Here is a 10919-nt window from a genome sequence, read left to right as displayed (position 1 = left end):
GTCTCTGGACAGGTGGCTGCGCTTGTCTGTGATAACGCCCCCAGCCGTGCTAAATACACGTTCAGATAATACACTGGCTGCAGGGCATGCCAGCACCTCCAAGGCGTAAAGGGCAAGCTCAGGCCATGTGCCCAATTTGGAGACGCAGTAGTTGAAGGGGGCTGACCCGTCATTCACTACATGTGGTCAGTGTGGCCACCCAGTAATCAGCACAAGTTAGAATGTGGGCAACTCGGCGGTCGTTGTGGAGACACTGCAGCATGTAATCGCTCATGTGTGGCAGGCTGCCCAGAGGCAACGAAAGGCTGTCCTCTGTGGGAGGTGTATCGTCGGTGTCCTCTGTATCCCCCCAGCCACGCACCAGTGATGGCCATGAGCTGGCCTGGGTGCCTCCCTGCTGTGAACATGGTTCCATCTCCTCCTCCATCTCCTCCTCCTCATCCTCCAGAACTGTGCCCCTGCTGGACAATTGTGTCCCTGGCGTTTGTGGGTGCAGGAACCCACCCTTGGAGCCACTTGCGAATGACTGCCCTGAAAGCCTTGGAAATGTTACCTCTTCATCCTCCTCCTCCTCATCCTGTGCCACATCCTCTTCCATCATTGCCCGAATCGTTTTTTGAAGGAGGCATAGAAGTGGGATAGTTAAGCTGACAACGGCGTCATCGGCACTGGCCATGTTGGTGGAGTACTCAAAACAGCGCAACAAGGCACACAGGTCTCGCATGGAGGCCCAGTTATTGGTGGTGAAGTGGTGCTGTTCCGCAGAGTGACTCACGCGTGCGTGCTGCAGCTGAAACTCCACTATGGCCTGCTGCTGCTCGCACAGTCTTTGCAGCATGTGCAAGGTGGAGTTCCACCTTGTGGGCACATCACATATGAGGCGGTGAGCGGGAAGGCCGAAGTTACGCTGCAGCAGCAGGGTGAGAACGCCGAAAGTGCGCACAGACGGCCCGCACTTTCTGCAGCAGCTCTGACATATCGGGGTAATTTTTAAGTAACCTCTGCACCACCAAATTCAGCACATGCGCCAGGCAAGGGATGTGCGTCAAACCGGCTAGGCCCAGAGCTGCTATGAGATTTCGCCCGTTATCGCACACCACCAGGCCGGGCTTGAGGCTCGCTGGCAGAACCACTCATTTGTCTGCTGTTCCATGCTCCTCCACAACTCCTGCGCAGTGTGTGGTTTTTCCCCCAAACAGGCAAGTTTTAAAACTGCCTGCTGTCGTTTACCCCTGGCTGTGCTGAAGTTGGTGGTGAAGGTGTTACGCTGACCGGATGAGGAGGCGGTAGAGGATGAGGAAGCGGAGTAGGAGGAGTTAGGAACAGGAGGCAAACTGAAGCGCCCTGCAATCCTCGGTGGTGGAAGGACGTGCGCCAAATTGCTATTTAATTGTTTAAATAGCAATTTAATTGTTTTTACCCCAAGGGTGTAGATTGAATAGCGGAATAGAAAATATGATATTAAAAGGTGTATCTATCTCACACGTACAGACCCAGACTAGGCCCAGATTACTATTTTTTGTACCCCCAAAGGCAGGATGAGGAGTAGGAAGAGTTCGGAACAGGCAGGAGGCACACTGAAGCACCCTGCAATCCTTGGCGGTATGAGATGCGCCCCAAAAATTGGAAAGGTGTATCTCACACGTACCGATACAGACTATCCCGCAATTTAATTGTTTTTACCCCAAAGGTGTAGATTGAATAGCGGAATAGAAAATATGATATCAAAAGGTGTATCTATCTCACACGTACAGACCCAGACTAGGCCCCGATTACTATTTTTTGTACCCCACAAAGGCAGGATGAGGAGTAGGAGGAGTTCGGAACAGGCAGGAGGCACACTGAAGCACCCTGCAATCCTCGGCGGTATGAGATGCGCCCCAAAAATTGGAAAGGTGTATCTCACACGTACCGATACAGACTATCCCGCAATTTAATTGTTTTTACCCCAAAGGTGTAGATTGACTAAAAAAAGACCGAAAGGCATCCGTCAACCGCACACCTTCTCCAACGCTCCTCTAGTGACCAGCAGTAGAGTCCATGGTAGGTTGTCCCCGCCCCTGCACCCTACGGGAGTCGGGGAACGTGTTCACCAGAATCCTCTTGAGACTGTCCTCAAGGGATTTGATCCTGTGGACTCTCTGGGTGGATGGGAAAAGCTCAGAGACTTTTAACTTGTACCGGTGGTCAAGTAGGGTGGCCAACCAATAGTGGTTAGTCTCTTTAATGGCCTTGATTCTGGGGTCCTTTCGAAGGCTCTGAAGCATGATGTTTGTCATGCGTCGCAAATTAGCAAAGGCCTCAGAAGCTGACTCCTCGGGTCACTCAATACGACATTATCTTGAATGTGCTCCTCCTCCTCCCAGCCACGTACTACTCCAAAGTGTCCTGAGGGAGTTAAACTAGGCCTTGCAGATTGCCGCATGTCTTCCTCCTCCTCCTCCTCCTCAAAGCCTGCAAAAGTTCCCGGAGAATCGTCCTCCTCCTCCTCCTCTTCCACCCCTGGATCCTGCTCGGGCCTCTGGGAGCTAGGCATAATGGGGTCAGGATTCTCAGGAAAAAGGGTGCCTTGAGGGGCAAGGAAGTCCTCCTCTTCCTCCTGCTGCTCTGCCTCCAGTGCCCTGTCCATAATGCCACACAGAGTGTGCTCCAACAAAAACAGTACCGTTAGGGTGTCACTCGCAGAGATATTCATTGAGGGCCCTCTGCTGCGTGTACAGGTGCTGCAGCATAGCCAAGGTGGAGTTCCAGTGGGTGGGCATGTCACAGACGAGGCGGTGTACCGGCAGGTGAAACTCGCGCTGCACTTCGGCCAAACTGAAGTGACTGCACACCCTTCTTGCCATCCTTAGCACATCCTGCATTCCCGGGTACGAGTTCAAAAACCGCTGTATCACAAGATTCAGGACATGCGCCAGGCATGGCACATGGGTCAACTTTCCCTGCCGAAGGGGGGCCAGGAGGTTTGACCCATTATCGGTAACCACCATTCCTGGCTGCACCACCTCTGGGCCTGTGCCTGCAGAGCCCCAAGAATTTTAGGGGCAGTGTGCTGCCTGTCCCCTAGACACACAAGCTGCAGCACTGCGTGACACCTTTTGGCCTGAGACATAGAATAGCCCTTTGAACGCTTACGTGGTACCTCATCATATTCAAAGGACCATGCTGCAGAGGAGGGCATGGAGGAGGATGAGGAGGAGGAGCAGGAGGGGGTAGAAGTGATCGATCTACCCGGATCAGCGACACCACCAGCTGTTTGCAGACGTGGGAGCAATACTGGCTGCAGCACCGAGCTATGGCTACAATCCCTTCCGCTGGCAAGCAGTGTCACCCAATGAGCAGTGACAGATATGTACCGTCCCTGCCCATGTTTGCTTGACCAAGTGTCAGCCGTCAGGTGTATCTTACGGCTGACTGACTTGGCTAGGGACGACACTACATTGCCTTCCACATGTTGGTATAGGGATGGCAGGGCCTTACGGGCAAAGTAATGCCGACTTGGCACCTGCCACTGTGGAACTGCACATTTTGCAAAGTCGCGGAAGGGAGCAGATTCTACCAGGTTAAATGGTAACAGTTGCAGAGCCAGTAGTTTTGCCAAACTACTGTTATGACGCTGGGCATGTGGGTGGCGGGGAGTATAATTTTTTTTTCGTTCCAGCATGTGTGGAATCAAAATTTGGCGTCTAGATGTTACAGCTGGTGGTGTGCTGGAGGTATATGCGACACTGCCTGCTATATCATCATCCCTGTCAGTGGAGGCTGCCAACAGGTGACGAGTGACTATAGCAGGGACAGACTGATGTGCAGGTGGAGCACGAGGAGGAGCGCAAGGAGGACTAGGAGGTCGACTGACCGATCTTTGGCCCTTTTGTGGGTTCTTCAAATGCTCCTGCCAACGGGCCAAGTGGTGGGTTGTCAAATGCCTGTTTAGGCAGCTTGTACCCAGGTGGTTGACATTTTTGACACGTTTTATACCCTTATGACAAATCTTGCAAATCACAACTGTTTGGTCTGCATGAGATGTCTCAAAAAAGGCCCAGCAAGAAGAGGTGTGTATAGTGGCCCGGGAGACAACAGGTGCTGCCTTAGATGGAGTGGGTAGTCTACTCTCCCCTCTTGCTTGCTCTGCCTCCTCCTCAACCTCAGACCCAACATCAGACTCCATAAAGGACTGAGCATCAGGCGTGGCCCGGGAGACAACAGGTGCGGCCTTAGATGGAGCGGGCTGTCTGCTCTCCCCTCTTGCTTGCTCTGCCTCCTCCTCAACCTCAGACCCAACATCTGACTCCATAAAGGACTGAGCATCAGGCGTGGCCCGGGAGACAAAAGGTGCGGCCTTAGATGGAGCGGGCCGTCTGCTCTCCCCTCTTGCTTGCTCTGCCTCCTCCTCAACCTCAGACCCAACATCAGACTCCATAAAGGACTGAGCATCAGGCTGGAGTAGATGGCCGACAATGTGGTCAAACAGCTCAGCTGACTCCTCTGCCATGTCTGAAGTTGGGTCTAAGGGAGGACGTGAGGTGGACATGGACTCATCTCTATTTGTTCTGCCAACTGCAGAAGACTGACCACTTTTCTCTGCCTGGGTCACTGTAGTTGCAGATGATGCCGATGATGAGGGTTTGGTAATATAGTCCACCACCTCCTGTACGTACTGTGGATGTATAGCTTGGCCACTGTCGGAGAACAATCCAAATGGTGGCCTGGCTGAGGACTGACCACCACGTTCACCCCTGCCTCTTAGACACTGTGCCCCTTTCCGCAGCAGGGCCACATATGCCTTTTCTTGGTCTACCTGGCATATTTGTCACTGAGGCGTTGGTAACTCTGTGCGGTGAAAAACGCACACTGCTATGCGACCCACAGTTGTCGCTGAATACAGCACAGCAGATGCGTGTCACACACAGTAGCAAAGCCTTTTGCACAGTGGACCTAACGCTTTCAAGAACAGGCGTTAAGTTGTCACTGAGGCGTTTGCAACTCCGTGCGGTGAAAAACTCACACTACTATGCGACCCACAGTTGTCGCTGAATACAGCACAGCAGATGCGTGTCACACACAGTAGCAAAGCCTTTTGCACAGTGGACCTAACGCTTTCAAGAACAGGCGTTAAGTTGTCACTGAGGCGTTGGCAACTCTGTGCGGTGAAAAACGCACACTGCTATGCGACCCACAGTTGTCGCTGAATACAGCACAGCAGATGCGTGTCACACACAGTAGCAAAGCCCTTTGCACAGTGGACCTAACGCTTTCAAGAACAGGCGTTAAGTTGTCACTGAGGCGTTGGCAACTCTGTACGGTGAAAAACGCACACTGCTATGCGACCCACAGTTGTCGTTGAATACAGCACAGCAGATGCGTGTCACGCACAGTAGCAAAGCCTTTTGCACAGTGGACCTAACGCTTTCAAGAACAGGCGTTAAGTTGTCACTGAGGCGTTGGCAACTCTGTGCGGTGAAAAACGCACACTGCTATGCGACCCACAGTTGTCGCTGAATACAGCACAGCAGATGCGTGTCACGCACAGTAGCAAAGCCTTTTGCACAGTGGACCTAACGCTTTCAAGAACAGGCGTTAAGTTGTCACTGAGGCAATGTATTTTGCTGACTAGCAAGCACGTATACCTGCTGTAGATATATCACTTTCCCTATAGAAACTAGATTGTTGAATCTAACTACTGTGGTATAAAGTACCCTAACTACACTAGATATCCCTTTCCTCACACTAAAAGAACAGCTCCATACAGCAGAAGACTGACACTGTCCCTGTAAATTTTTTATTTTTTTTCCCAACTCAAAAAAACAGCACAATCGCTGTATTTCTATCTACACTGACTGGCTGTAAGCTGAATGCAATTCTGCTATATGGAGCTTTAGAAGCACTCGTCTATGCAGCAAACGTAGTGTAACAAAGCAGGAGTAAGAGAAATGCTTCCACTCTCTTCAACAGACTCTGTATCACTGTGCTAGGGGTTAGGCAGGGCTATCTTATATACTGTGGGGCGTATTCACTCCTGATCGGCCTCTGGTCCCTGTAGTCACTCCAATCACGTTCCTAGCAGACTCCTGCCCTGTCATTAGCTTTTGCTGACGTTTCTGGGCCAATCACGGGCTTTTAAAGCCCACTTCCTGTCCCATTGCATTTTGGGCGGTTCTGGTGACCGAATTCCAAACTTTTACCGCAAACAGTTCGTAATTCGGCCAAATTTCGAACACCCAATGTTCGGGTCGAACCGATGGTCGACCTGAACCGTTCGATCATCCCCAGTCATTAGCATAGAGATGGTATTGGAAGCCATGGGAGGCTATTATCTTACCCAGGGAGGAGGAGGTGTAGATGGAGAATATGAGAGGTCCAAGAACAGACCCTTGGGGACCCCAGCAGTCAAAAGGACAGGAGGAAGTAGAATTGTAAGTAACGGTAAAGGTGCGGTTGGATAAGTAGGATGAGAACCCGTAAACCGTACTGTCACGGAGACCAAAGGAATGGAGTTTTTTTGAGGAGGAGGGGGTTAACTATCCTCAATCCAAAGCACTGAGTGTATCACCTCTCTTATGTCTGCTCTCTCTGCTATCTGCAAAGAACTCTAAAAACAACAGCCTGGAAGACAGCCCACCCCCCTCCAGCACACAGCAGGGGACTCATAGCCTGAGCTTTGCATGTTTTTCTATGAGCATGTGTACAGGTGGTGTGTCTCTTCTCTTAGCTATCAAATTACCAGGGACTCTGTGCTCTATCTCTGCAATGTGTACCCTCTATTGCTCTGCCTTCTCCATTTTTCAAATATCCTTTTTTTCCTACCATGATCTGAATTCCTGTTAGAGAGTGGTTATGCACATTCTTCACAGTCTCACTGTAAGTAAAAAAAAGTAGCCTCCCCCTCTTGCTCACTCCCCAGATGGACTAGGAACTATGAATTATGGAATTTGTGGTTTGCATCTGTAAAATGTTGCTGATATTAAAAAATATCTGTAGCGTCTTTTCAGGCGTTGTGTTCAAATAGTTCATTAGCCAGGCTTAAACAAAGTGTGATTTTATTCAAACACACTTGGCACATCAAGCATAAATACAATGTAAAAAGTATAACAGTTCAGTACATTGTAAGTAATAAGAAGTTTGTGTCCTGCTGACTCTGCTTCCAAAAAGGTGACTGAGAAACAGCTGTTGTAGTTAGGTTGAGTGTGTAGGCCTAAAGAAAACAATGAAATGAGGTTTCAATATGTATGTGTCGTTATTCTGTGTGAAGGAGGTGTGTCAGTGTCTGTATGTGATGTCCTGCCATCTGGGCTCCAGGACACTGTCTTTATACTGTTTCAGACCGTCAAGACTCATAATGCAGTTATGACCTAATACAGTTTAAGCTAAATGTGTGATGCCCATATTAGTAATAATCCCTAATATGTATATGACCAAAACGCTGACTTAGACTTGAACTACTTTGATTGACAGAAACATATAGTAGTATTCTCGAAATACACCATAGTATGAAATGACCTTTTCTACAGTCAAAATAAATAACCTTTGTGACATATACATTCTTTTACAACTGTAACCAAACTTACAAATGGATAATCAATTTCAATATTATGTATATATATATATATATATATATATATATATATATATACACATATCACAACACACAATTCTTTACACTCTATTAAACAGTTAATTTACTTGAATAAATAACTTAAATACTAACTTTATTATAGATAACCCACTATTCTTGACATAAAAGATATGTTCAAGTGTCTAGTGAAGTGTGTCTCAAATATCTCTGAAGCTATATTTGACAAGTTAGCCACTGACCTATTGACCTCTCAAGCAATGAATTCTGGTCAAAAGAAGGGAGACAACTGGACAAGATGACATTCAAACTCCTATATTAGAATCTGACCTTATGCCTAGGCTCCCAGTAACAAGGGTTAAAAGAGAACCTGCATAATTGCAAAATCCATGATAAAGCCGAATTAATAAAATAATTCTACAATCCCCCCTAAATATAATTTATTATATTACCTAACTCACGCACACTCCATTTATGGCCCTTTCATTCACATTCTTGAATCAATTGCTCCAGATGTACCATTGTTCATTACTTGATCAGTTAAGCCAGAAGTAACTCTTCGACTAAATACACCTGTCATCATTTCTTCACCTTTTTTCATTTCTTTCTTAATTAAGTTATAAAATCGCTTCATTCTAATCATAATACAGATTTGAAATAAAATACATAATATCATAATACTAAATAAAATCACTAACGGATGCAATAATATATTTCCGGCTGCAGTAGTAACTGAAGTTTTTCCCCACATCGATACAGTATGTTTAAACCTTAACCACCATGAATGACCTGAAAACTCAGACCAATCATGCTCTATTCCTTGTAAATTTCCCTGTTCATGCTTAAATTTAATCTCTGCTTTCTGAAGTTCTTCAGATAAAACAATCAATAATCCTTTATCTTTTTGTATGATATCAGCCCATTCCCTCCATGGGAATTCATCTACTTGAGATATATTATATTGTATAGGAAGAACACTTACATTTCTCATTAGCATATTCGTTAAATTAACTCTGATTCCATTTATATTGATTCCTGTAAGGTCTCCCTCTATACAATACAAACCTCGACTCAAAATTTCTGTTTGTGTGCAGGATAAGAAAAAAGCTTTTACTGTTTCAGTGTTAGTCATAACTTGAAAACAGACCTTCCTTTTTCCTACTGGAGTAACTAAGTCTAAGGAAGTTTTTAATTTCTCTATTCTTGCTGTACACAATGAATGATTATGGAAACAAGAATGAAAAATACCTTTGTCCTGTTTAGGCAAACAGATTACCTTTGACTGAAAATGTAAACAAGAAGATAAATCTAGTTGTTCTGGTTCCGAATTATTATTATTCAAAACGAAATCTGTAAACTGTAATTGATAATACAACAACTGAGTATCACTAACTGGTAATCCTAAGACTGTAATTGGAACCAATATTTGTTCTCTCCCAGCTATAGGAATCATTGAGGTACTAAAGCATTCATGCTGATCACATCCTACCCATTTGTTTACCCATAAATCTGTATGATTCTTTGCAAACACATATTCATTAGGTAGATTTTGTAAAATACCTAGAGGGGTTATTCCACTTTGAAAAGCTTGAGCTATTATTTTAAAATTGGTGGAATACTCTGTCTGTATCTCTAGACATATCCTGGCTATGTGGGAATGTTGTTCACTGTCCATCAAATTCAAAGTTATATTTTGTAAATGGACTATAGATGGGCCTATAACTGTTGCTGTCTTTATTATCATGTTTTCTAATATTTGGTTTAAATTTCTCTGGACTTTAATACTTTTACTTCCCACTAAGCCTGCTGTTTCTAGATCAGACTTTAATGTATTAATATCCATACTATTGGTAATACTTCCAATAGTACCAACTCCTCCAAGGATACCTTCTACAATACCTCGTTTATTCCTGTTAACATTTTTACTACTAATTCCAAACCATTTATTGATACCCAATTCCATACTAGCTAAATACTCTAGACATTTAGGATACCTTGATGAAATTTTCCATTCAGAAATGTTAAATTTCCAAAGCATAATAACAAAATGTCCTTCTCTTAAGAGATGTCTGGATTGGAAATGATTAATTTGAAAAGGACTGGCAGCAATAAATTTCCCATTAGTACACTTCGTTTTTTCAGGGGATAAAACAATAACATTGCTAATATTACATTTCATAGGATAATTTCCTAATGATATGCAACACTCATATATACCTGAGTCATTTAGAGTTGGACTAGTGTGATGATAAATAAAACTATTATCTGTCCAATCTATATTTCCAAAATTACCCTTCCGAATTATATTAGTTGAGCTATGGAAAAGACTACCCAACAACTCACCATTTTTCTTCCAAGTTAATAGTGAATTTTGAGGTATATATATTTGCGTAGTGCATCTCAAAATTAAATCATCTTTCCCTTCTGTAACATTAAGAGATTGCGGAGATACCTTTATATCTGGAATAATCAAATCAACAAATGTAATAAGCACCTTCACATTGACTTGAGCTAAACCTCTTACTATTTGAAAATCCCATGCTCTGTTTACATCTCCTATTTCATCTCCTGCAATTTTTAAATGTTCAGGATCTACAAACTGTATGTAATTTTGTGTTAAAAACCAAATATCTGATTTGGATCCTCCTACAGAAGCAATATGTATCCTATCTGTTGTTAAATCGCCAGTCCAGGTTGTTGACTCATTTCCTTTTAAAACAATAACCCAGAATCCCATATTTGTTAAACTACATTCATATGTACCAGTTTTGTTATTATGTAGATATGATCCTTGCATTTTTGTAAATTCTGTTTTGGATTCTATTCTGGCATGTATCTCAATAGTGTTACTTTGATAAAAATATAGTTCCATGCAACAAGTAGTCCCATAACCTATGCAAATGAACCCATATATATCGTTGCTTGTGTCAAAGTTACTGTATCTTGGAAAATGTCTCTTATTCCTGGATAGTAGTAAGTCTCTTTTATGCAGGGTCTCAGTCTGGTTTTCTTCTGCTGAGCTGGAAAAAGTCTTGTAAGTTTGTAAATAGAAGAATGTCATTAAAGAAATAAGGAGTCCTGTGATGATGAATTTCCTCCCTTTTATGTATTTTCTTTCATTCTGATTTTCTGATGTTTTCTTTATTTCTTTCGGAGTTTGTTGATTCTCCATATTCGATTATCGGATTCCGTAATCTGCTAAAGAAATGCAATATCATTATCTTGGCATAAACAATTTGCATTGATCAGTGTGAACCCATATTTTTTGTTGTCTCCGTGCATTTTTTGCAGAATTGAGAGGCCTTTGGACTTGTATCATTACTCCTAATGTGTCCAAAATCTCAAAGGG

The 10919-nt window shown here is 44.4% G+C and overlaps 1 protein-coding gene across 1 annotated transcript; it reads right to left on the bottom strand.

Moving 5' to 3' along the window:
* Window positions 1–8057: 8057 nt before the first annotated feature.
* Window positions 8058–10457, bottom strand: LOC309552676 (uncharacterized protein; the record flags this gene model as incomplete). The annotated part of the gene is made up of 1 exon (XM_082253605.1): window positions 8058–10457. The coding sequence occupies exon 1, from the start codon at window positions 10440–10442 to the stop codon at window positions 8058–8060; it is 2385 nt and encodes a 794-aa protein (XP_082109731.1). The 5' UTR covers window positions 10443–10457.
* Between the last annotated feature and the right edge of the window lie 462 nt (window positions 10458–10919).

The sequence above is a fragment of the Pelophylax lessonae genome, assembly GCF_965119305.1.
Source record: "Pelophylax lessonae genome assembly, chromosome: 4".
Taxonomy (NCBI): Eukaryota; Metazoa; Chordata; class Amphibia; order Anura; family Ranidae; genus Pelophylax; species Pelophylax lessonae.
The sequence above is the reverse complement of the archived record's forward strand: the minus strand, read 5'-3'. Positions and strand labels throughout refer to the sequence as shown.